This window comes from Psammomys obesus, unplaced genomic scaffold, assembly GCF_907164565.1.
Source record: "Psammomys obesus unplaced genomic scaffold, mPsaObe1.curated_primary_1811, whole genome shotgun sequence".
NCBI lineage: Eukaryota > Metazoa > Chordata > Mammalia > Rodentia > Muridae > Psammomys > Psammomys obesus.
The window spans coordinates 4325772-4353385 of record NW_026591918.1 but is presented as its reverse complement, the minus strand read 5'-3'; the positions used below and the strand labels follow the sequence as shown (position 1 = coordinate 4353385).

At 40.5% G+C, this 27614-nt stretch overlaps 1 protein-coding gene across 4 annotated transcripts in view; it reads right to left on the bottom strand.

Moving 5' to 3' along the window:
* The window catches only part of Dennd6a (DENN domain containing 6A), a 55918-nt gene extending 28987 nt beyond the window's left edge, over window positions 1–26931 (bottom strand). For 2 of the 4 annotated variants that reach the window (XR_008720717.1, XM_055612371.1), the window contains exons 1-9: window positions 26652–26931; window positions 16423–16461; window positions 16280–16322; window positions 10195–10337; window positions 9534–9614; window positions 7457–7562; window positions 5674–5753; window positions 4512–4574; window positions 3476–3531 (exon numbers count right to left, since the gene is read on the bottom strand). Coding sequence is in view for 3 of the 4 variants with exons in the window: in XM_055612371.1 (XP_055468346.1) it covers window positions 3476–3531; window positions 4512–4574; window positions 5674–5753; window positions 7457–7562; window positions 9534–9614; window positions 10195–10337; window positions 16280–16322; window positions 16423–16461; window positions 26652–26879 (839 nt within the window). In the remaining variant the exon portion in view is untranslated. Of the gene's footprint in view, window positions 1–3475; window positions 3532–4511; window positions 4575–5673; window positions 5754–7456; window positions 7563–9533; window positions 9615–10194; window positions 10338–16279; window positions 16323–16422; window positions 16462–21913; window positions 21967–26651 lie in introns of those variants that run through there. The other 2 variants (XM_055612372.1, XM_055612373.1) reach the window with 2 other exon arrangements.
* Between the last annotated feature and the right edge of the window lie 683 nt (window positions 26932–27614).

Here is a 27614-nt window from a genome sequence, read left to right as displayed (position 1 = left end):
GGAAGGAAGGAAGGAAGGAAGGAAGGAAGGAAGGAAGGAAGGAAGGAGAAAATGGTCCAGCCCACAGATAGTAATCTACAGAACGAGTCCAAGTCCTGGCCTAGTGAAAGGGCTTAACCCTCAACAGTTTCTCTACAATCTCAGGCGCCTTTCAAAAATGATCTCTGTCCTTTGCTCTTGTGAGTGTAAAAATACCATTTCAGCCAGGCGGTGGTGGTATAAGCCTTTAATTCCAGCACTCTGGAGACAGAGGCAGGCAGAGCTCTGTGAGTTTCATGACAGCCTGGTCTGCAGGGTCCTAGTTCTAGGACAGTCAGGATTACACAGAGAAACCCTGTCTCAAAAAAACCAATACATACACACACACACACATACATACATACATACATATTATTTCAACATAACAAATGCCATTTACATTAACAAGCATAGAATGAAATTTTTCAGATAGGTATGGTGCAAAAGCCTGTAATCTCAGCAGTTGGGAGGTAAAGACAGGAAGACCAAGGCCAGCCTTAGCTACACCGTGAGGTTGAGGCCAGTCGGGGCTACAGGAGAATCTGTCTCAAAAAACACCAACCAAAACAAAAAAGAAAAACAAAAGTTCTACACACAAAAATAGAGTACTATCAGAGGGAAAGTATTAATCTAATTGTTAGATATTTTGTCCTAGATTATTTTTTATGGCTTATTTGTAAAATTTTTAAAGATTTTTTATAGGCTGGGTGGTGGTGGTATGTACCTTTAACCCCAGCACTTGGGAGGCAAAGGCAGATGGATGTCTAGAGTTTAAGGACAGTCTGGTCTATAGATCAAATTCTAGGACAGTCAGGGCTACACAGAGAAACCCTGTCTTGAGAAACAAAACAAAACAGAAATTTAGTTATGCTATCCTATTTGTATGTGTATGAATGCTTTGGCTGTATGTCTGTGTACATGTATGCTCAGTGTCCACGGAGGCCAGGAGGGAGCGTCAGATTCCCTAGAAGCCACAAGTGGGTGCTAGGAACCAAACCTAGGTCCTCTTCAAGAGCAACAAATGCTCTAAACCACTGAGCCATCTCTTCAGCCCCCATGGTTTAGATTTGTCTTATTTCCTTTTTCCTCTTCCCCATAAATAAAAAGATTTAACACTGGGAAGTTAAAAACAAAAGCATTCTAGTTCATCGAGGGATGACGGCTCACATACTCCTTTCACCTCAGACACTGAGGCAGGAACGCCACTCCATCTCAACAAAACAAAATAAAAACAACATCCCCACAAACCCAGAAAACAAAAAACCAGTAACCAAATTCTCAGTTAACTTATATGAACTCAACTTATCCCTTAATGACTCGAGTATCAAAATTATCAACAGTATGCAAACTCTATGCATCTTTTCTGTAGTATTAACTTATTTTATAGCTACTCCACCTTTTAATTCAATGTTAAAATATTTAAAGATCATAATTTTAAGTCTTATTCATAATTTATTTACAGTAAAACTGAGTCTTGCCAAAGATACAAAACAGTTCCATCAGCTCAAAAAATTCCCTTACCCTCAAGGTCCCCTCTCCTTGGATTTCTGGCCCTGCAGTTTTGCCTGTGCCAAAATTATGTAAATGAAACTGACTATTAAGTAGCTTACAAGAGTCTGACACTTTTAATTAGCATACAGTCTCTGAAAGTTATTTCTGCTGATGTATTGAGCAATGGTTCATTCACTCTGTTATTGCTGAGTGGTTTTCTATGTGCATGGTATTTCAGTGGTATCCAATTTCAGGCTACTATGAATAAAGTAACTTTTTAATTTATTGGCTTTAAAAAAGATTTTCATAGTATATATGTATTTTAAATTTTATTCATTTATTTTTATGTATGTGTGTGTTTTGCTTGTGTGTACATTTGTGCCAAAGAGGTCAGAAGATAACATTAGGTCCCCTGGGACTGAAGTTCCAGGCGGTTATGAGTCACCATGTGAGTGCTGAGACTTGAACTTGGGTCCTCTGGAAGAGCAACCAGTGCCCTAAATCTCTGCGCTATCTCTCTACCCCTGTATGATATATTCTGATCATATTCTTTCCTCTTACTCAACTTCTCCCAGATTCTACCCACCCACCCAACTTCATGTTCTTTCTCTCTCAAACAAACCACACACACACACACCCAAAAAACACCAAAAACAAAACAACAAGAAAATAACATGCAGGTTATGTTGGCCAACTACTCCTGAGCATAGGCTCTGCCCCATGGTGTGGGTGATGCACCCCAAGAATAAAGGAAATCGCAACATGGCGTGCATGTACATAAATGTCTTTGTACCGACATATTTCTTTTTTGGTGTTTTGAGACAGGGTTTCTCTGTGCAACAGCCCTGGCTGTCCTGGAACTTGCTTTGTAGACCCAGCTGCCCTCAAACTCAAAGACATCTGCCTGCCTCTGCCTCTTGAGTGCTGGGATCAAAGGCATGCACCACTATGGCCAGCTATGTTTCCACTTTTGTTAAGTAGAAGTGGGAATACTGAGCTATGCTAGAAGCAGTATATAAAATAAATTAAGCAAATAAAATTAATGAACTAGTAGTATACCGTGCAGTTATTTTAAAAATCATTTTAGAAAGCAGAAAAAGGGAGGTTCCACACTTCCCTTTTTCAACCCTATTCACTGAGTGTTTCGGTGTCTCCCAGTATCTGCTTAACTGCTCACTGGAAATAGTGCATTTTCAAGCTGGGCTACACATCACAAACACTTTCAGATCTGCGACTTGGGCAGAAGCCTAAAGATTCTTAATCAGCTCTTCTGGATATAAAGCATAAACAGTGGTAGTTTTTCTTTTTTGTTTCTTTCCTCTTTTTTCAAGTACTGGAGCATATAATTTTATTTTAAAAATTTGAAACATAAAAAATACTATTTGCTGCTGTTTCTCTATTTTTTTTCTTACTGAAGATTTATATATATATATATATTTATTATACAGTGTTTTGCGTGCAGGCCAGCAGGGGTCACCAGATCTCATTATAGATGGTTGTGAGCCACCATGTGGTAGTGGGAATTGAACTCAGGACCTCTGCAAGAGCAACGAATGCTCTTAACCTCTGAGCTATCTCTCCAGGCCCCTTTACTGAAGGTTTTTAATTAAAGCACAAACCTTGTGCCATTTCATTCCAAAATTTAAAATTCAACTTAAAAAAACAAACAAAATGCTACTTTTTCTAACATCTCCACAGTACAACTTTTGTACCACATAAAACAAAACTGTTTTAACCATGTGGTACCCCAATGTATATCTCAATTTTCTTGACTTATCAGATGCAGCCAAGGATGAATCACTGGATTTTACCACTAAAACTAAAAGAATATTTATTTTTTTAACTTTTCAAGAATCTTTGGCATATTATAATGAGTATTCTCTTCCAGCTTTATTAACATTCTTCAAAAACTAACAATTATCACAAAATAAAAAGACAAGGTAGTTAACAATTTTTTATTCTTTACCTGAAAAGATCCACCTCATGAACAGTAGGTAAAATAACAGATGTGTGCGTGTCTGCCTAAAAGATTAAAAAAAGAAAAAGAAGAAAATTAGGGGAGACATCACTAAAATTTATAGAAATTGCTTTCTGCTTTTGTTTTTAAGGAAGGGCCTAAGAGCGTCGCCTTGGCTGTCCTGGCAATCACTGTGTAGTCCAGCCCAGCCTTGAAACCACAGGAGATTAGGACTGGGACGAAGGGTGCACACCACCACACCTAGTTATCTAAAGCAAAGCATTATACATGATGGTACATGACCATACCATGATAGCAGCACTCGAAAAGAGGCAGAACCGATACAAATTCAAAGGGAGGCTCACTAGCAAGTTCTTGGCGAGACAGGGCTACACAGTGTTTCAAAAACACATAACAAATAAATGAAAATAACAATACAACTACCATAATCAAAAAGCCATATCACTCAGTTCATTTTGACAAGTTTCTCTTCTTCCAAGAGCAGCCAGAGAGAGTGGGTCTCCCCAGTGCCCCTCAATACAGCAGAAGAGAGAGAAAAACACAAACACTGTAAGAATCGGTCCAATGGCCAGAAGTGAGATTCAGTCACAACTGGACAACCATTAAGACTAGGATATGTGCAATGAGCAGACAGTTTTCCTGCTGTTCTGCAGCTTTACTCCAAGAACAGAGGGAGCAGAGCGGTAAAAGCAGCTAGACTATTTCAAATGAAAGCTTCAAACCAAGATGAACAGAAACTGCTTTCAGAAAAATAAAAGTTCCGGAATCCTTTTGACTGAATCTTCTAAAATTAGGATTCCATTGGCTACTCTTCTAAGAGAACAGCTTTTGCCGGAATTAAACTTCTTTTAAAGTATCTACTGTCCTTCTGTCCTCACAATCACAGCTGGAGAACTCCAGTTCCTACTGAGGTAGTAACAGCAGCATTTCTAACAAGAAATGTAATAAAGTTTACCACTTTACTGTTCAGAAACGTATTAAAAGACACAGAAACTGCATTGTCAACATTTCCACATCACACTACCTGCTGAGTTAACTGCGCCATCTGAGTGGTCCCAGGCTTGTCATGGCATGTGGGAATCCGTACCTTAATGACAAAGAGAGAAAATATTACCTTCATCTGTATGAGATGTGCTCTATCTGGCTGCTAAAGCACACACTCAGCACTTCTAAAATATATTAGTATGTATTTATGCAGATCTTAGAATTAAGGGTATTCATTTTTAGTTGGAGCAGAAAGTAGCAAAACCAAAGTCTTCAAGACTACAAACAGATCACTAAAAACCAAGAAGCCAATGTGCTGAAAAACAAAGTAAGGACATCAGCCTCATAGATCTTCCTGCTTATCTTTCCACTCTTTGCTTCATAAATACACACACCCAAACGCACCCTCTCAAACCTGCCAAACTTTTGAATAAATCCCACAGGAAACAATGGGAACTCCCAGCCCAGTTCTATCAGTATCGTTTTTTTTTTTTGTTTACCCAAAGGGTGGGGAGAGAATACATATGCAAACAGCAAATCTAATGAAAGAACACCCTTAATAATAAAACCAACGTCACAAATACTTGAATTGCCAAGAACGTGAGTACATTCATACAAAACCTGAGAGTAAAATGCCTTCAAAACAAAACAATGGGTTAGAGACAGAGCTTAGTGGTATAGCATTTGCCTAGCACTTGTGAGGCCCTGGGTTCAACTCCCAATACACACAGAGAGAAAAACAATGAAAAGAAACGACAAAAAAATCCTCACTCTAGCAGAAAATATTCCTAGCTGAACATGTGTGCTCTGACATTAAATGGTGTAAGGCCATTTAGAGCTGGAAACAGTGACTCTTCCGGCTCCTTAATTTCTGTGAGTCACGCCCAATGCTACAAGTGTTCTGTTTCCGCTTTCCACCCTATGGGGATTCTAGGATGATGCACTTACATCCGTGTATACTTCACAGGAGTAACACTGCTGTGCAAATCCTACAAGGTGACAGGCCTGCAAGGGCCTGGACTTGAACAAAACACTGTCAAGCAGTTTACACTGTGGTGTGTCTATAAGACCTCGCAGCAGTAACAACAGTGAAGGCAGCAACGCTACGAAATGTCACCAGGTTGTTAAAAGCAAAACCCATGTGCAAGCATCCTACTGAGTTCTCTAAAGAGCAATCAAGTGAGACAATGGAAAGCTGTTACCTTCATTACTACTCCCATGATAGGCAGATGCAGTGTTTTCCCTGGCACTGGGGCAGGCCATCGGTCAACATCATTACAAGCTGAAAATGTAACAAAATATTTCCTCAATGCAAGCGGAAAATTAAAATATTTAAAATGGGCATTGCAAGTTATAACTTTTTTAGTAACATGGAAGAAATATATTAATAACAGCAGATAAGGTAAAGTAAAATTGATGAAATATTTCAGTTACATTTCTTTCAGAAATACTGTTCAAGGACATATACTGGTTAACTGTTGAATGGGAGCTAGAGAAATAGACGGCTTAGCTGTTAAGAGTACTTCCTGTTCTTGTAAAAACCTGAGTTTGGTTTTTACTACTGATGTCAGGAGGCTCACAACCACCTGCATCTCCAGCTCCAAGAATCTGATGTCTTCTCTGGCCTCCTCTCAGGCTTGCGCGTGTGTGCGCTCTCTCTCTCTCTCTCTCTCTCTCTCTCTCCTTCTCCCTCTCTGTCTCACACACACTGATAAAATTTTTTCTAATTAACAAGAAAAACCTGTTGAATGACAAGTAGGCTCAAGGGTAGCTTTCTTTCTTATTTATTTATTTTTGATTTTTTGAGGCAGGGTTTCTCTGTGTAGCCCTGGCTGTCCTGGACTCCCTTTGTAGACCAGGCTGGCCTCAAACTCACAGAGATACACCTGCCTTTGCCTCCCAGAGTGCTGGGATTTCAGGCATGAGCCACCACGCCCAGCTTTCACATTTATTTTTTAACTACTGTTTCTGTTTCTTGATTTCTATTCAATGGTGCTTTCAAGAACTACCAGTTGAAAACCTTATTACTAACTCTAACAGACACCACTTATGTCTCTACAGTGGACAGGACCAGATACCATTCTTGGTATTTATGGGTTAAGATGCCAGACCAAATGTTCTGTATCTCACTCAAATCATGTAAGTCGTAAATCCTCTGAATATTAACTTCCACTTGATTAAGACTCTGTAACTAAGAGTATATAACTAGGGGCTGGAGAGATGGCTCAGCGGTTAAGAGTACTGTCTCTTCTTCCAAAGGACCCAGCACACAGATGCCAGCTCACAACTGTCTGTAATGCCAATTCCAAGGGATCTGACACCTTCACACTAATGCACATAAAATTGAAAAAAAAAAAAAAAAAAGAATATATAACTTGTGTGGGGGATGAAGATATGGCTGAAATGTTAAAAGTGATAACAGCTCTCCCAAAAGACCAATATTTGGTTCCCAGAACTCATGTCAGGCTGCCCACAATTACTTGTAACTCTAGCTCCAAGCAATCTTCTGGCCTCTGAGGGTGTACAAGCATGTGTGTGCGCGCACACACAATAATAAGTAAATAAATAAAAGAAAACCAAAAATGAATATTAAGAGTGCACACAGTGGGCTTGGGGAAGTCAGTTAAGTGCTTGCTGCACAAAGCATGATGTTTGATCCCCATAACTCATACAAGTCATGGCAATGATGCACGCTTATAGTACAAGCACCGGAAGAGGAGACAGGAGAGTCCCTGGGGCTCACTGACCAGTCAGCCTAGCCTAATTAGAAAGCCTCAGGTCTTAGTAAAAGACCCTACCTCAAAACTCAAGGCAAATGGCTCCTGAGGAACATGACCAAAGATTCACCTCTGGTTCCCACACACAGGGGCATGTGCCCTTGCACACACACATGCCTCTGAAAACATGTGGACATGCATGAACCTGCACTCACAGACACACATACTAACACACACAGTACACAACTCATATAATTATTAAACTTACCTGCTTCCAAGTAAGGTTCATTTTTTTCAAAATACTCTGGTGCTATCTGTTTGAGTACGGTGTGAAAAAAATGAATATAAGGTAATTTGCTGATCAAAACCAATGACTGAGGAAAGAAAAGGGACAAAGGTGGTTTTCTTTAATGCCTAATGATTATAATTTAAGTTTGCCACTTATGTTTTGCATGAACAATTATAATGAGCTAAAATTCAGCAAAACAGTATGGATTTTGAAAATGAAAGATTTTTTACAGCACATGGTTACAAGAAGATACAAAGTCATAATTGAAGAATGCAAAAAGTTTAATTTTATTATGCTTTACAACAGTGGTTCTCAACCTGTGAGTCATGGCCCCTTTGAGAGTCAAAGGACCCTTTCACAGGAGTCTCATCAGAGATCCTGTATATCAGATATTTACATTATGATTCATAACAGTAGCAAAATTATGAAATAGCAACAAAAATAATTTGGGTCACCACAACATGAGGAAGGTTGAGAACCACTGGAATTACAGGCATATTCACTGATATTCCTGCCCTTCAGGCAAAACAACTTCCCCACAAACAGACTAAAATATAATGGACAATTTAAAAAGCCAAGTATAACTATTAGTTTTAACTGTTAACTTGAGACAATCTATAGCCACCTGGGAAGAGAAAAATCAACAAATGATCTCTGTATCAGGTTGGCCGGTGTGCGTGGGAGAGTATCCTGACCATGTTAACTGTGGTGGAGCCACCGACTACAGGTAAAACCGTTCCCTAGGCAGGGGGTGCTGACTGTCTAAGAGTGAAAAGAAGGGGCTAAGCATGCGATGGATGTAACCGTATATAGGCAAGTCATCAGTGTCTCAAGCTACCGCCTTTGTGACCTCTCCACAAAGGTGGACTATAACCTGGAACCACAGCTAATATAAACTACATTCTCGCCTAGACTGTTTGGGTCAGGGCATTTTATCAGCAACAGAAGCAAACTGAGATGTCTACCTGTTGCTACAACATAGCAATATCGAAAATTAGCCACATGAAGTCTTCCTACTAAAGAAATAACAAATGGTGATGTTTGGCTCAAATCCCTATGCCTGTTATGTTCTACAGTTCAGCTGTCCTAGCCTAGCCACACACTTAAAAATTGCAAGTATGACCACTTTATATACAAACTACACTCATTTTTAAATGTAGTTTTTTTCCTTGAAAACTGCTCCTTTTTATTTTTATTTTTACTTATGTATATATGTGTGGTGTCCACAGAGGCCAGAAGAGGCTTCAGATTCTCTGGAGTTGGCTATAGGTGACTGTAAGCTGTCTAAGTGAATGCTATGAACTGAATTCATATCCTCTGCAACAGTAGAAAATGCTTTTAACTGCTGAGCCATCTCTTCAGCTTCCAAACTAATTTTTATCTTTCCATTCAACATTAATTAGTGGCACTAAAAATTTCATCACAAATGGAAAAGGTATGTCCTAATAGCTGACATTAGAGTAGGAACGATTCATTTTCCTTTTTTCATAAGATTTATGAAAGACTATACATAAGGGTGGAAGCAATAATGGCTAAGATGTTACTTACGGACTCATTTAAAAAAAGTTTTCATAGGTTGCAAGAATATTACAACTTGTTTAGTTTCTCCCTTAATCTAAAATGTCAAAACGCAATGGAACTCTTCCACATATGAACTAAAACACTACAGTTTATCAGGAGTCCAGATCAGAGACAACAAAAATACAACAGTTAAAAATTACAGTGGCACATGTAACCAGTGGAACATGGCAGCATACCCCTTTAATCTCAGTACCCAGGAGGCAGAGGAAGGTGGATTTTCGTGAGTACAGTCTTATAGTAATAATAATAAACACAAGCAAAACATAAAAACTCGAGACATTATTAAGTTTAATTATTCCTATTTTGGGGGTGGGGAATTGAGACAGGGTCTCATGTAGTCCTAAGTTGGCCTCAAATTCCTGATTTTTCTATCTTCACCTCACAAATATTCATATCTCAGGCAGGCACCATCAAGTCCAGCTCTCACTTTCCGAGTCATAACATAAAACACTTTAATAGTGCACATAAAAATTACCTTCTGAAAGTAGCCTCTTTTAAGAGTTTTATCTCGAACTTGTCGAAAATACACATATCCATAAAAATATGCAGGATCTTTCTAAGAAAGAAGAGACAAAATTTTATGCATGTGTGTATGTACGAACATATGTATGCATGTATGTACATACGTATACACAGATATCTTTTAACAGTGACACTGGGCTTCCTTGGTAACCCAGGTCACTATGTGAACAATACACAAAAGCTAGTCATACTTTCCTAGCATCAAACAAAAGTCAGGGGAATAAAGAACCTGCCAACTGTCCAAGGACTAAAACTACACCCAAGAACTAAAGGTGGGACTTTTCAAACAGCTTCTGTTCTTTACATCTAGATTAGCAAACTGAAATCAGAAAAGCATCAAATTCAGTCTCTTCCCCAGTTCCACTCTACCTGCACATCTCAACAGATCAGAACCAGGGCTCACCATGCTATCAGTGTTTACAATTTATAATGGTATCATTTCCAGAGCAGTAACTGTATAGTCCGTTTCACTCAAATACTGAATCCTATCATTTAAGCTATTTAAGAAACCCAGCTACATAATAAAATAAGCCCCACCTCAAAAAGTCAAACAATATTGAAATGTTATCAAAGGTGATTAAATATGTTAGCTCTAAAGCAATGTTTCGTCTCACATGGGATTTTTCCATGACCACTTTTCCAACCTTTAAGTAAACTGGTAAATCTTTGTCAAATTGATCAAGAAGACAATGCAGTGACACCCTCCTCCCAGAAGACTGGCGGAATCTAAAACAAAATTGGGTATCTCCAAGACAACCTAATGAAAACAAAAGAAAGGCAAGTCAGGATGGCTTCATGTTGACATGCAGCCAGTTTCATTGATATTATAAGGAGAGAACTTTACAAATAATTATAACCCATTTCTTCATGTTTCAAACAAGGAAAAAAAGACAGCTAAAAATTCTAGGACTTAGCCAGGTGTAGTGGCACATACCTTTAATCTCCGTACTCGGGAGGCAGAAGCAGGTAGATCTCTAGAGTCTGAGGCCAGCCAGCTTGGTCTATATAGTGAGCTCTAGGACAACCAAAGCTACAAAGTGAGACCCTACCTCAAACACACACACACACACACACACACACACACACACACACACACACACACTCTAAATAAACTCTGGACTTACTCAAGGACTCCTTGCTACTTAGAGGCAAAATGCATATCTTAATTCCTAAGTTTCTTTACAATTTTTCCTACTTCATTTTCCAGTGTCATATTTTTGTCTGCAAATGATGTTGTCTCACAAAAATAAACAAATGAAGCTAAACACACACACACACACACCCCTCTTGTTCAAATCTACATCTATACAAACTTTGGTTTTTCTGTTTTGTTTTTGAGATACAGTCTCACTATGCAGCCCTGATATCCTGAATTCTCTATGTAGACCAGACTTGTTTCAAATTCAGCCTGTTTCTGCTGCCCAAGTGCTGAAATTAAAGGTGTGTGTCACCATACTCATTTATATAAATTTAGGACAAAAAAAAATTTAGATAGGGTCTCAGACTGTCCTCAAACTTATTATACAGCCTTGACCTCCTGATCCTCCTGTCCCTACCTCCCCAGTGCTGACATCACAGTTGTGCCATCATGTCATTTTTATGTAGTATAAGGCACTGAATAACTGAATAAAGGGATTCTTGCTTGTTTATGTGCATTGGTGTTTCACCTACATGTATGTCTGGGAGGGTGTCAGATCTCCTGAAACTGGAGTTACAGACCGTTGTGAGCTCCCATGTGGATGCTGCGAATTGAACCCAGATCTTTTGGTTACGAAGCAGTGCTCTTAACCACTGAGCTATCTCTCCAGCCCCAAATATAGGGATTCATGTATGTCAGGGAAGCACTAACCCCACTAAACTACATGCCCAGTTTCCAAATACATAAACTTTTAAAAGTAGACAAAGTGTTTTGGGATACATGGTCCAGAGATGACAACAACAACGAAGATTGTAATAGTGAAAAACATGAAAGCTTTTACTCTAATAATCAGTGGTTACACTTGAGGAAGGGGAGAATGCGTCAGAAGAGGACTGAGGAGGGTTTGTAGGTAATGGCAAAGTTCTATTAATTGGTCCTGTGTGTGTTTTACTTTTCACAATAGGAAGCTCCTTTAAAAACATAATATACAAGCTTCAGTAAGATTCCAGGTAATCAACTTACCATCTTAATTATCTGAATTACCAATTAATTTTCAACTTTAATTATTTCAGTAAGCCTCTTAAAATGTAAATTTTAATTACATTTATCAGGCAATAATTACTTTAAGCAAAGAACTGATGCCTGGCAATTGTCTTCAGCCTCCTCACACAGGACAGCACACTGGCACGTGCGTACCAACATGAGTGTACGCGCACACATCTACACAGAGTAAACGGCTTTATAATTAGAGTAAGTTACGTTTTACCTGAGGTAAAATTACATACTTGCAGTACTATCACTTGGATTTTCCCCCAGGTAATAAGTTAGATTAAAATAATAACGCTCAATATTTTTATCATTACACATGTAACTACTTTTTGTATTTCCTTCTTATATGACATTCTAAAGGGGATGAAAAAGAGAAACTTCACAATCGGTTCAACCTTTTCTGAAAGCCAAATTAGGTAACCGACTTAATGGCAATTCCAGACACTAATATTTCTTTGCTGTCAGAGGGAAGAAATGAAAGATGAGTTTCTTTGTGTTCTGAAACAGAGTTCTGCTTTGTTTCTCAGTCTGACCTGAACTCACTCTGTAGCCAAGGATGCTGTCAAAGTCAAGATCCTCCTGCCTCAGCCCCTTGAGATCTAGGATTACCAGTGTATGCCTCACATACAGATCTACTTGTGCTTACCTGTTTAAGCATGGGGAACAGTGCTCAGTGATATAGTCTAGCTTTGATTCAGTTAAACAAACTTCCATACCAATGGCTCAGAGTTTCTCTTTAGAAAATGCTACGGTTTGAATATGGGGAATTCCCACAAAAGGCTCATTAGAAGGCTATTAGAAGGCTCAGTTCCCAGCTAATGTCACTATTTCTTGGAGATTCTAAAAACGCCAAAAGGTAGAACCTAGCTGGAAGAAGCAGGTCAAAGGGCAGGTTCTTGAGGATATCTCTGCACTGCGTCCTTTCTGCTTTCTGGCTGTCGTCACGAAGTGAGCCATTCCATTGTACAAACCGTCGTTCTACGAGTAAACAGCACGGTATGTGAGGGGTGTGCATGCACACGTACACACATGTGGACATGGCAAGCCCTTTACAGGCTAAGTTATGGCCTCAGCCCCAAGCTGTTGCCGTTAAGGTTTGTTTTAATTATGTCTATGAGTGTTAGCCTGCAGGTATATATGAGTGTGTTCCACAGAGGCCAGGAGAGGGTGTAAGATCCCCTGAAACTTGAGTTACGAACAGTTGAGAACCACCATGTGGGTGCTGGGCATGGACCCCGGGTGTCTTACAAGAACAGCAGTGTTCCTGATTGCGAGCCCATCCAGCCAGCCCCAGTTATTGTTTTCATGTCATCTCACTGACAATCAGGGCAGATATTGAAAACTGCTTTTCTTCCTTTAATAAAAGCCTCTCTCAAAAGCAAAGCTCTTCAGGTCAGAGTTGTTCAGTCCCCACGTCTCTGGCCAAACTGCCCATTCAAAAACTACCAGTGTACCAGTGTACAAGCATAGAAGTGCAGAAATAGAAGTGTGTGTACAAGTCTTCAAGTATACAAGTGCACAAGCATAGAAGTGTAGAAGCATAGACGAGTAGAAGTGTGCACAAGTACAGAAGTGCACAAGTGTGCAGATACAGAAGTGTAGAAGTGCATTAGTGTAGCCTCTGCAGCAACATCAGTTACACTTGCTACTGACATGTGACCAAACGAACATGTAAGTTGAATACACTTAAAAGCTTTCTAGCAATCTGATACTAGTGTGACAAATTTACAGTTTTGTTTTTCTAATATTTTTAAAATTTCCTTTTTCTAATTTGTGAGCTTAGATTTTACAAAAGTATTGGTCTACACAGACATTAAAAAAAAAAAGTGGGTACAGTGGCACATGCCTATAATCCCAGTACTCTGGAAGGCAGAAGCAGGCGGATCTCTCTGAGTTCAAGGCCAGCCTGGTCTGCAAAGTGAGTCTAGGAAAGCCAAGGCTACACAGAGAAACCCTGTCTCAAAAACAAACAAAAAAGGCCCTTCAAATACTCCAAACAAAGACCATGCATGGAGATAACTTAGAACCCTGCACAGAAGGAGCAATGGCAGTTCGGTGTCCAAAAGGGTTTCCCAATTTAGGAACAGGGACTGTCTCTGACATGAACTCATGGGTTGGCTCTTTGATCACCTACACCCGAGTGGGGGGTAGCCTTACCAGGCTACAGAGGAAGACAAAAGAAGCCACTCCTGATGAGACCTGATAGGCTAGGGTCAGATGGAAGGGGAGGAAGACCTCCACCATCAGTGGCCTGGGGAAGGGGCATAGGAGAAGAGGGAGTGATGGTGGGATTGGGAGGGGTCGAGGAAGGGGGCTATAGCTGAGTTACAAAGTGAATAAACTGTAATTAATAAAAATTTTAAAAAATTTACAAAAGGCCCTTCAATACAGATAATCTAACATTTATACAGTTTATTATAATGTTCTTGTTGCTTGACACAAATATTGTCTGCAAGCCAAATCTACCCACAACAAGGACTGTTTGTTCCTTGAATTCATAGCTACTTAAAATTCTCTCTACTAAGCCTAAGCTTTTTTCCCTTGACATGTTTAAAATATGGAGATTACTGTCCTTGAGTATCCAACAGAACTTAAGTGCAAGGAACACTTACTCTCATATGGTGATAGTGGTAAATAACGAGGGGACAGTTGGCATGTGTAGCTGAGGTTAAGCACACTTTAATTTCATACCCAGATAAAATGCGCTAAAAGAAAAAAGAACCCACCCATGCTTTTTTCTAAAATCACAACGATCTAAGGTATATGTGAGAGGAGGGTTGTAGGATTGGCCAACTATTTCACTGTGAATTGTAAAACTTTTCTTCTGCATAGTTTTCATACAGCCTAAAATACTATTCTACTTTTTTTTGGGGGTGGGGGAAGGGCGGGTATTGTACCATGGTAAGGAAACCTTGATTTATGACTCTAGTCTGCTCTGCTTTTCCACAGCAATAAAAGCTATTTTGGAAATTTTAAGTCAATCTCACAGTTGGCACGGTACTTAAAACTTCCATCTGCAGGACACAGAGGAAAAGCAGTGGTCTGTATAAGCATCATGAGCTCTGGGCTCCAAAATGTGTTCCAGATCACACTCATCTATCTGAGAGACCTGTGCTTTCAACATCTTCTGCCAATTATACTAATACGTTCCAACCAGGCTTTGGGTAAAATGAGCTATAATTCATTTGATGGGCACTTTATTAAAAAGACATTTTTAAAAATATGTAGGTCATTTATATACCTAAAATACTATAAATTTTATTTATATAGATTTACACTTGAATTTAAGCTTATTTAAAAAAAATGACCCAGACAGATAACATTAAATAAATTATGTAAAAGGCTATCAAGTGCCAGATGCAGTAGTGCATGCCTTTAATCCAAGCACTTGGGAGGCAGAGGTAGGTGGATTTTTGAACTCTGCGAGTTCAGGGCCAGCCTGGTCTACATAGTGAGTTTCAGGACAGCCAGAGCTATGTAATGAAGTCCTGTCTCAAAAACAAAAATAAAAGCAAACAAAACAATATAAGGAAAAAAGGCTATCAAGTAGCTCAGTGACAGAGTTCTTACCTGGCTTGCACAAGGTCCTAGGTTCAATTCACAGTTTTTAAAATAAATAAAATAAATAAATTTAAATTTTTAGGCTGCTAAAATACCATAGAATTAACTTTTTGGGAAAGAAAAGTGGAGTAACTCTGCTTTAAGGATTCTGTGTGTGGCCTGAGGAGCTGAGTGCTCTGGTCTCTCTAAGTCCATGAAGCTGCTCTGAAAGTAAAACACAGAGGTAGCCTGAAAGATGTCAATGATTAGGACCACACAAGCACAGCTCATAGGAACCAGATAAATCAAGCATAATAATAGGCAAATGTGTGCCTGGCTCTATAAACTAAGCAGATTTCAAGCTTTACATGACACAGTAATCCATTTAACCAACCGCAAAGAACTGATGGTAGCATTCCACCACTATGTTCTTGCATAAAAAATTTGGAGCTAGAGAGATGGTCAGTGGCTAAGACAGCCTGCTGCTCTTCCACAGCACCAGAGTGGCTCTTAACTGCCTTTAACTCCAGCTCCAGGGGACCTGCTGACCTCTGCTGGCCTCTGGCAGCACTACATTCATGTGCACAGACCCATAATCCAATATACACACATAATTAAAAAAAAATTTTTTTTACTGCTTTTGCACAATTGCACGCAAATTCCTAAGTTCTGAACTGAAAGTAAACTATACACTCTAAGTTATCAATTATACTATTTTGCTTTTATTGTAAGAATTTACTGTTCTTTGTATGGTTTAACTAATCATACTATAACAGTTACCTTAAGAGCTGAAAAAAATGAAATCAATAATGACAGGATTAGGCATCATTAAACAAAAACTCAAACTCAATGATGTGTTGAACTAAAATTAAGTATGCATTTTAACATGCCATACTGGTTATTTGTCATGTATGAAGAATATAACCCATATCAGTACAAGATTCAAGAGAAACATCTTTTAATATAGTTACCTGAATTTGAGTCTGGAAAAGACAGATAGCAAATATTCGTTTTCTGAAAAAGAAAACAAGAGCCATGGATGTTGACATACACATACCCCAATAAAAGCAAGCAAAATTAACAGAAGACTATAGAGAGAAATGTATTTACTTACTTCTTTATCAGTAAGTTTGGAGTGTTGAGGATATATTACCTGAAAGAAAAAGATTAAATTATGTTAGCATATAATGGTTACTTCTGAAACTCTAGTTGGCTATGCCAAACAGTTGTTAAGAAATCACAGTTGGTGCTGTGGTGCCATCTGTAGTCATGCCTGCTTGCAAGACTAAATGAAGAGAATACATATTTAGAGGAAAAACTAGCTAAAATTTTAAAAATCTCCACCACAGAGCCTATCCTAACCACACACAACCTGTTCCTTTAAGTAACTATTATGTGTTTTCCTAGCTTAGTACCTGCAGTGGCCATAGAACTCATGAATGGAACCCTGGGTTTGAGTCCCCAGAGCCACAATAAGCTTGGCACAGTGGCACATAATAATCCCAGGATTCTAGAGACAGAAACAAGAGGATCTGATCAGAAGTTCAAGGTCAAGATCTTCCTTGGTAACAGCAGTTCAAGGTCATCTTGAGATACTTGAGAACTTGTCTTTAAAAAAAAGGTAGCATGAACACAAGTGCTAAGTAAAAAGATGTGGGACGAAGAGCTCTGGTACAAGTTAAGAACAGAAATACTGAAATTCAGGGAACAATGATGTCTTCACTTTTTAGCACTTTATTTCTTCTAATATTTTAAGAGCTTTATCTTTCTTAACTCTGGGCCAGAGCTCACACAAATTTGTTTTCAAACTTCTTAAATACCCTTTGCTTCTAACAAAACTTTTTCCCTGCAGCTGGGGCACAGCTCAGTGTTACGAGGACTCGCCAGCATGTAGGTACTGCATGCGACACTGTGCTGTATTGTCTTCTAGTGACTTTCTACCTGCTGTTCACGTTTTATATCACTGTGGTCAGTCTAAATAGAAAGAGAAGGGTGGCAAAACCAAAGCCTTACAGCACTGCTTAACTGATAAATTTAACTGTGCTTTGAATCACACTTAGTTATGAATTCTGACACAGTATCATCAAGAAATTGTTTTCTCACCTACATCTGATGGCACACACCTACTCTCAGAACTACTTGAGAAGCTAAGGGAAGAGGATTTTAAGCTTAAGATAGCCTTGACTACAGAGAGTTCAAGGTTGGCCTAGGCAACTGAGTGAGGCATGTCTCAAAATAAAAGGTAAAACAAGGGCTGGAGAGATGGCTCAGAGGTAAGAACATTGGCTGTTCTTCCAAAGGTCCTAAGTTCAGTTCCCAGCAACCACGTGGTGGATCACAACCATCTATAGTAAAATCTGGTGCCCTCTTCTGGTCCACAGGCATACATGCAGGCAGAATGCTGTATAAGTAATAAATAAATCTTTAAAATAATAAGAGTAAAACAAGGGTTGGCGATGTAGCATGAGAGGACCATTGTGTGCCTGCTACTAGTCGAGGCCAGTATAAACAAACAAAATTACATTTTCTTATGCCAAGTTAGGTTAAGTTTTTGTCACTTTTAACAAAAACAAAAGCCATGGTTAACTTTTTCCTCAATGGGAATTCATAAAAGAACTGTCTTGTTTTACTTACCACACTGTCTCTACACTTAGCACAGGCTCTAGCCTAGAGAAGATCTAAAAACATAAGCCAGCTTTGCTCCGTCCGAGGATACACCCTCACATTAGTTCTAGCGAAGCAGTATTAATATACACTTTCACATGTACCCACATCTCCCTTTTTTCATACTGACATTATTCTACTTGCAATTTTTAAAGCAGAAATAGCATCTAAAACCCATTACTACTATGTTCTATTTAAGTCTTGGTTTATGTAAATCTCATTACAAGCCAGGGGAATTGGTATGTGCCTGTAATTTAAGTACTCAAAAAGCCCAGGAAGGAAGATTTTAAGGTCAGCCTGGACTATGTAGAGGCTGTCTCAAACCACAGCCGATTGCAGCTAAGTTAATATGCAGTTTGCTGGACTCAATCATGATGTAACAGTGGCCTAGAACAACTTATCTTCAACAACTCTATAATTGGTCTTATGGGACTATTCTTTCAATAATTATTTCTTATACTCACAAACTCCGCACACAAAAATAAATAAAAATGTAAGAAAAAGGCCACGGGGACCCTCTATGAGACTTTCTCCAACCAAGGACCATGCATAGAGATAACCTAGAACCCCTGCTTGGATGTAGCCCATGGTAGCTCAGTGACCAAGTGGGTTTCCCTAATACAGGGAACAGGAACTATTTCTGACACGAACTCAACATCTGGCTCCTTTACCTCCCCCCACTCCCCTGAGGGAGGAACAGTCTTGCTAGGCCACAGAGGAGGACATGGCAGCCAGTCCTGAAGATACTTGATAAGCTAGGGTCAGATGGAAGGGCAGGAGGACCTCTCCTATCAGTGGACTTGGAAAGGGGCAGGGAGGAGATGAGGTAGGGAGGGTGGGATTGGGAGGGAATGAGGGAGGGAGCTACAGCTGGGATACAAAGTAAATAACCTGTGATTAATATAAAAAATAAAAATTAACAAAAAAATGTAAGAAAATTAAAGTACAGGAGAGCATCACATGTTCTGTTAACTGTATTAGATTCTTCTGAGTTATAAATAAAGCTGTGACTACATGACAATACAAAAGTAATTAAGGACTAAGTATAATAACAGATAGAAAAAAATTCATAAGGTGGTGGTGTGGCACATGCCTTTAATCCCAGCACTTGGGAAGCAGAAGGAGTCGGATGGATCTTTGAACTCAAGACCAGCCTGGTCTACAGAGTTAGTTCCAGGTCAGCCAAGGGGACACAGAGAAACCCTGCCTAGAAAAGGTAGAGGGAACACAATGAAAACAAAAAACAAACAAAAAAAAATCAAAGAAAAAATTTACATATATATATATATCCACATATATAGATATGAACTGTCTCATTTTATTTACCACTGTCTTTACACAGAATGTGTGTGTGTATGTGATATATTATATCCCAAGCCAAGAAGTGTCTTACACAAACTACGTCCACAAAGGCAGATGTGCCTGTCGCGACCCTGCACACCCACCTTCAGCGTGAAGACTGTGGTCTCCGAGGAGAGATGGTTAAGAACATGGATTACTAGGGCATCACATGCGCACACACGTAACCACAGGGCCAGAGGTGTAACTAAGTACACGATCTAGTCTTGCCTACCATGTTAGCACATGTAACAGTCTAGGTTCCACCCTGGTAGCACCAAACAAACAACAATAAAAAGGGTCAACAGCTAATAAGCACACAGAGACACTCAACACCATTAGTCACTAGGAACATGAAAATGAAAGCAAAATAAAAGATTGCTCCTACCCATTTGGATATTCCAAAGAACAGATAAGAGTGGCAAGGAGCAGGAATAACTGGAACCCTTTTAGGTTGTTGGTAGAAACACTTTGATAGCGTTTTTTGTTTTTTGTTTTTTTTTTTTTTTTTTGGTTTTTTGTTTTGTTTTTGTTTTTCAAGACAGGGTTTTCCTGTGTAGCCCTGGCTGTCCTGGACTCACTCTGCAGACCAGGCTGGCCTCAAACTCACAGATATGCACCTGCGCCACTGGGCCAGCTTTTTTTTTTTTTTTTTTTTTAAGCTAAATCACATATCCAATATGGCCAAGCAATTTCACCTCTATAAACATAACCAAGTGCAGGGAAATATATGTCCACATGAAAACTAGTACAGGAGTATCCTTTACAGCATTCACAATAGCCAAAGTAGAAATAATTTCTATCAAGAGATGAACAGATAAACAAAATGTGGCCTATCCAAACATGTATAAAAGGAAATGTATCCAATCTTGAGATGCATGTCTCACCCAGGAAAGCAATGAGTACAATCCAACACCAAATAATAAATTAATTAAAACACTTTGAGATGTTTGAGATACTTTTTTTCTTTTTTGTAACTTGCTCCCACAGTTCTCGGGCATGACCTCTGTAGATGGCAAAGTGTATTACAGTATCAAAGACTAGACACACCTGACAGATAAAACCTGAAAACATACTAAGTGAAAGCAGACAGAAAAGGCTACATGTATCTCATTCATGTGAAATTTACACAAAAAGCAAATCCATAGCTGAGCATAGATTTAGGGTTGCCAGAGGGTGGGAGAAAGGGCTTTTAGTGGATATTGGTTTTCTTTTGGAAGTGATGAAAATGTCCTGCAACTATATTAGTAATACTAGTTGTATGATTAAGAAAAACACTAAAATCACTGAACTGTGATTTTAAATTGGTAGATCTTACAATACACAAATTATCTGGGCTAAAACAAGCAAAATCACTAACAGCCTGGGCAGAGCTACTAATTCCCCTTAAAGTCATAGAGCAGAAATTATAGTTTTTCTCCCAGTGACCTCAAGAGTCTCCCTCTTCCAGTATAACCATCATTAAACATTTTCCTTTCAAAAAAAAGTGTTCCTGTATTTTTGCTTGTTTTGAGACAGTCGAGTCTCACTGTGTAGTCCTGGCTGACTGGAAACTGACTGTAGACTGGGCCAGTCTTGAACCCACTGACATCTGCCTGCCTCTGAGGGAGATTAGGACTACAAGTATATAACACTATGCCCGCTAGCCATTCCCAACCTTTAACCTAGATTACACTGTACGACAGCCTTCTGTTTTACTGAAGATCATAGCATTTCAGTATAAAGTCCATTCACTAATCTGAAATAGGCTTTGAATTTTCCTTCAACTTCCTTTGGCCATGCTTAGGAACTGCTTAACTGTTTTGATTTTCCTATCAAATTATATCTAGGACATGAAACAAGTGATTTTTATTTTCTCTTTCTACAATTTTTCTTAAGTGAATATACATATAATTTTTATTATGTGATGTAAAATTTTAACTTTTCAAGTTTTAAGATTAAAAATAATTTTCATCTTACATTAAATTTTTTTCACTTAGTGTGTAGAAAACTTACTTCATGCCTTTATTCAACTCTCCCATTAACCAATAATGGAGAATTAAATAATAACTATCCTTACCACTGTCAGCTCGCAGAGAACAGGGCACAAGAGCCTGTGCCTGTAGTCTCAGTATCCAGGAGACAGAAACAAGATGCGCAGTTGAGCTCTTGCTGTGTTCCTGAGGTTGTTCTCACAAGCCTGAGCTCAACTATTTGTCATTGTTTTGTTGTTTTATTTGTTTGTGTGATTTGAAATTAAGTCTCATGTAGCCCAAGTTGACCTCAAACATAGTAGGTAGCTGAGAATAATCTTGAACTCTAAATCCTTCTGCCTTCACCTAAGCACTGGAAAACCAGAGGTGCACCACCATGCCTGGTAGAAGAATCCATCTCTTTCAAATGATAACTAAGCAGGGATAAAGAGATGGCTCCGTGGTTAGGAGGACTTGCGTTTGATTTCCAGAACCCATGTCCGGTGTCTCACAATCACTTATAACTCCAGTTCCAGAGGTATCTGACCCCTGGACCCTCTGAGGGCACCTGCACCCATGTGCATATACCCACATACGTATACATAATTAAAAATATTAAAAAGTTTTTAAGAATTAAAATTACGAAGGTACCTGATAGATATGCTGTTTGCATATGGTTTGTATGTGTCCACATAAAGTTCCTATGTAGGAAGCTTGGTCCCAGTGCAGTGCTGAGCTAGTGGCCTAGAAAGGAATAATGATGGTCTCAAAAAGATAGGCTCCTCTATGAGGGCTGTTAACTTTTTTATTTTATTTTAAAAAGGATCCCCCCCATGATCACTTGCTTCCTCTCTCCCCTCCATGTGTTTCTCCTATGTGCTCACTGTAATGCCACGCACTATGTCAAGGAGCCAGGCCCTCAACAGCAGATGTTACTGCTGTGCTACTGGACAGCTAAGATGTGAGCTAAATAAGCTTCTTTCCTTTATGCAGCACCCAGTGTCCAGTACTTTGCTATCATTACAGAAGACACAGTTTGCTGCACACGATAGGTGATAAGTAAGCCAACTATTGTGGCCTCTCCAGACAACCTCAGTGTTCCTAGTATGATAAATACCTGCAAAACTTTAACGGCTCGGCCCTCAAAATTGATCCTATATTACTTACTGGAACTCTCATAAACTGATTAAATGAAAAAAAATTAGGTTTTAAGGGTTTCAAGCATTTAAACTCCAGACTTCCCGATTGGAAGTGCTCAGCATGTTTTATTCAGTATTGTTGTGTAAAGGGAGGTACTCTGGGGAAGGCAAACCGCCCGGAAGGAACTTAGGAATCTCACTTTAAGTTATCACTGGCGTTTCACAGGTCTGCATTGCTTCAGGGGTTTTTTCTGAGCAGCTTCATTTTTCACTCAGGATAGCTCGCATCCTAGAGAAAATCAAGCTTTTGAAACCAGAAGTAATCAAAATCCTGGTTTACATTTCAGTGTTACTTTAAAAAAAAAACTGAAAAAGATTTCTAGAAAATCATTGCCACCCAAACACATTGTTAAGTCTCAAATACCACTCCAAATGCTTTCCCAACACTAATTTACCTTGCAAAAAGAATGGTGCACAGACTACTTTTTTCCCACAAATAGAGCAATGTGTAGCTCAAACTTGTATGTGGTTTGTTTCGTTGCTGCGGCCTGTTTGGGGCACAGGCTGCCCTATCGTAGCCTTGGCTGGCCTGGAACTCACCTATAAGACAGGCTGGCCATGGCCACCCTACAATTTTGGGGGGGCTAGGCTTACAGGTCTGTTGCACCACATCCTGCGTAGACTAGGTTCCTGATTGTTACTCCATGATGGCTCTTAGCTGATGTAAAGTGGCTCTAATTTTGCATTTTGTTGCTTTGTGCTGTTTTGTTTTTTAAGGGTGATGTTCCTTCATGGCTCAACTGTTCTCTTCAGATTATTCATTTGTACCTCATTCTGACTGGAGCTATATCACACGACTCTCTAAGTGTTGATTCTGCATTTTTAAGAAACAAATATATAGTCCAGTAGTACACACCTAGAATTCCAGCACTTTAGGGGCAAAAAGGTGGATCTTTGAGTTGGAGGCCAGCCTGATCTAAAGAGTGTGTTCCAGGCTCTCTCTTCTCTTGCCCACTCTGCTTTGGTTGCTCTCCCCTTCCCTGACTTTTCTCTCCTAAGGCTCCTCATCCCATCCCCCTCTCTCTCTTTTTCTACACTCTCTGTTTCTGTCTCTGTCTCATTCCACCCTGTATAATAAATCTCATTATACAGGAATGAAAAAAAATAGTGAGTTCCAGGACACCTAGGCTACACAGAGAGACCCTGTCTTCCACAACAAAACAAATATACAGCCTTTCTGGCGTAGAAGATCCGCCAGCCTCTCAGTCCCGATTCTGAGGTGGACAACACTGCTCCAGGATTTTACTGTCATTAAATGTATGTGAGTGCTCTGTCTGTGTGTACACCTGCAGGCCAGAAGAGGGCATCAGAGCCCACCATGTGGTTTCTGGAATTGAACTCAGGACCTCTAGCAGAGCAGACACTGCTCTTAACCACTGAACCATCTCTCCAACCCATGACTGCAATTCTTTAATCTTCCTTTTCATTCTCCCTCGTAGTAGTTTATAGACACAGAGCTGGAGCCACTATACATGACACTGGGAACACAAGTCTCCCTTTCTAATCCCATACTACTCCTGTCCATTTCCAACACAGGTATAAACAAAATATAGCTGCAACTATATTCTTATATTATTTACTGCTCTGTGTTCATTTTAGAAAGAACAAAGACAAAATACTCTTTATTTTCTCTGGTGTACTCAGGAAGCAGAAGTAGAGAGATCTCTTAGGTTGGAAGCCAGCCTGGTTTACATAGAAAGACCCGGTCTCAAAGAACAAAAGCCAGTGAGACGGGTCAGTTGTTTAGGAAAAAGGGATTTGCTGCTGCCAAGGCTGAGGACCCACATCTTGCTCTGTGTCTGTGCGCTGCTGTCGTGAACAGGCGTGTGCACACTCGCACATGTGCACACATAATAAATAAATGTAGTAGTTCTTAAAGACAAGCAAAACAAGACTGCTCGATCCCAAACACGACAGCGTATAACTACTAGCTAATCCCAGCACTGGAAGTGGAGAGGTGGGGAGGTGAGAAGTGAGGGGTGTAGACTTCAACAGGAAGAGGGCTGTGGACTCAAGGCCAGCCTGGGCTACATGTACTCCGAGGTTACAGTGAGATCTGGTCTCCAAGAAAAACAAAAATCATCTTGTATCTTACTGTGTTTATCTTTCTTTGGATTCTTTATGAAAGAACCTTCATTCTTACCCTTACTTTCTAAAAGCAGTGATTCTTAAACTGGACACAAAATGTAACAAAGAATACATGGGTTAGTTCAAATAGTCTAACTATAAATGGAATTTTGTCTTATTCATTCTCAATGGAAGTTCATACTGTTGATTCTTTTTTGAATGTCAGAGAAGCATAATTAATAATAATAACTTAATTGGTATGCACCCTGTAGTGGTTCATATTTGTCAGCACCCCAATTCTATTATAATATTAAAAAAAATACTCGTTAAAATCAATGTTCTAAATGATTTGATTATAAAAACCAATCAATTCGGCTAGAGAGAGGGCTCAATGGGTAAGAACACTTGCTGCTCTTGCAGAGGACCTGGTTTCTGGGGCAGCTGACCATGGTTTCTGTAACCCCTCTTCTGAGGACCAGACACCCTCTTCTGACCTCCCGGTGCACCAGGCATGAGTGTGGTGCAGAGACTCACATGCAAGCAAAACACCCACACATAAACAAATCTTTTTTTTTTTTTAAATGCAACCAAATACAACAGCTTCTGCTTTCCGATTTTTATTTTGCTACACATATAATTTCAGTTTATCATTAAATAACTAGCCTAAAATACTGTCTTTAGGGGCTAGGGACATGGCTCAGTTAAGAGCACTTGCTGTTCTTCCAGAGGAATCTGGAGTTCAGTTCCCAGCACCTGGACGGCCAGAACGGACTGTAACTACAGATCCAGAGGAACTGACCCCTTTTCCAGTCTCCACGGGCATAAGACACAGATGTTCTATACACACAGACGTGGTGGCAAACATTCCTACACATTATGTAAAAATACAAATCTTAAGGAAAATGTCTTCAGTCTTTGGAGATTGCTATTCCAACCTCAAATGAAATACAGAATTGCTGTATGTACTAACTGCATCTATCAACAATATTGACTGAGAATGTGTCAGACAGTAAATCTGACTACTTACCACGGAGATTAATTCTTGGATCTTCTATTGTCTCAATCCACATACACAGGTTATAACATCCTTTATTTTTTTATGTCCACTAACTTGCATAGTGCCTAGATCTTACTGAAAACTCAGTATTTAATTGAACCGTGTAATGACACAAAAGACAAAGAGACAGGTGGAACACAAAAGCAGTAGTTTCTCATTTGGAACAACCTCCCTGGCCAATTTTCTTGGTCAATTCAGACCACCAAAGTTAGAATGAGATAAGAATCTTTCACTGACGCCTAAAAAAAACAATAACAAAATACCAAAACCTTCAGAACATAAGTCTTTCTAATAACTTTTCCCTTCCATAAGTAAGACAAATCACTTACGCTACCAAAAAAAGGATGCTAAATGATGCCAAAACTGAGTGCGATTCGAAGGCCTTTTAGACAAGATGTTATAAAGAAGGATTAACTGACATTTACAAGCCAATGATTTTCCCTGACATTATTAGGTTACGGGCAACTGTTACAGAATCAGTATTAAGAAACAGCAGGAAACGGGGTGTGGAGGGGGGAGAAAGGGGCTACAGCTCTCGCCTAGCGAGCTGGCCTAGCATTCAGAAGGCCTCGGATTCTATTTGTAATGGGAGGGAGAATCTTGGAGGGACTAGGGGCCCAACGACACACCATCCAGAAATGGGGAACAAAAAGAGAAAAAAGAGAAAACGCATGCTGAGATAAGCATTTTGGCTCGGATTTGGCGGAATTAGCGCAACTGACAATACAATCTGTGCGCCAAAAACGACTGGACCTGCAACGTATATACACTAATTCACCATATGTCTGTACTGCTCCTTTCTTGAAAGTCCCGAGCAAACACCCTGCCTGCTGCAGCCTTTTCTGGGTGCCGTTACCCTTCAGTTATTACTGTGTCTTCTTCTAAAAAACGAACATCAACAAGTACATAGGAGGGCCTACAGGAACTTTTCACCCCGGGCCGCATCCCTCGGTCCTCCCACCGCAGGGCCGGAGGAGCGCCGCCCAGCTGAGCCGCACGGGGGCTGCGAGCCACGCCCGGGATGCGCGGCCGCCCGGGGTGGAGACGGGGTGCGGCTCGCCCTCACCTCCACCGCCTGGCCCAGTTCCAGGTCGAAGCCCACCACACACACGCAGTGCAGCCAGGCCGAGAAGCCGTCCCAGCGCAGCAGGCCCCGGCGGCCATCGTCCTCCTCATCGTCCTCCAGCGCGACTCCCGCCGCCGCAAGGGCCGCAGCCTCGCGCCCCTCGGCCCCGACCTCGTCCAACGACCCGCGGGAACCGGGCCCGAAGACCGCCGGGCCCCGCAGAGCCATCCGCCACCCCCTAGCCTCTCCAGCCGCCTCCACCGCGGACCGCGCCGCAGAGCGCGCAGGCCTCCGCGCACGCGCACCGACTGCTGCTGCAGCGGTCGGGGCTCGCCGAACAGGGGCGCGGCCACGAGCCACGTGACCCTGGGAGCACAGCTCCCCGCTTCTCCGCACACACCGTCCCTCTCTTCGGACTGGCTTACCCGTCTCGCAGCTCTTTAAACTGGAAACAGTGGCTCAGGATAGGTTTCTCTTTGTTTTAGCGTAGTCCCCATAGGCCTCTAATTTGTGGTATTTCTGCCTCAGCCTCCCAAGATGCTAGGTGTACTGGCTTGGGCCACCACCTTTGGCTAATTTCTTTCTCTTCCCAGATAAGGAAACCGAAGTTCTGAGAGGCTCCATGACTAGCCCCAGAAGTGTAAGAACGCGAATGCAAGCGTATGTTCACTTCTGCAGCCCACTGATAGCGGTGTCCTTTCACGGGGCCATCCCCTCCCTCTCTACCAAGGCAACTCCCATCCTTTTGGGTCTGGCTGACTCACTCAACTCTCTCAGGTTGGTCAGGCACCTTTGGACCATGCTCTCTGTGTACTGGAGGAAGGGCCTGATTTCAAGCTACTTAGAGGCCAGTCAGCTCAAGGTTGGGCACTCAGGATACACCTGCTCTGTTGAACCTTTATGGCTTCTCGGCACAACAGGATACCACCGAGTAGGATTTATTCGCAGCCTGCTAAGATTTTT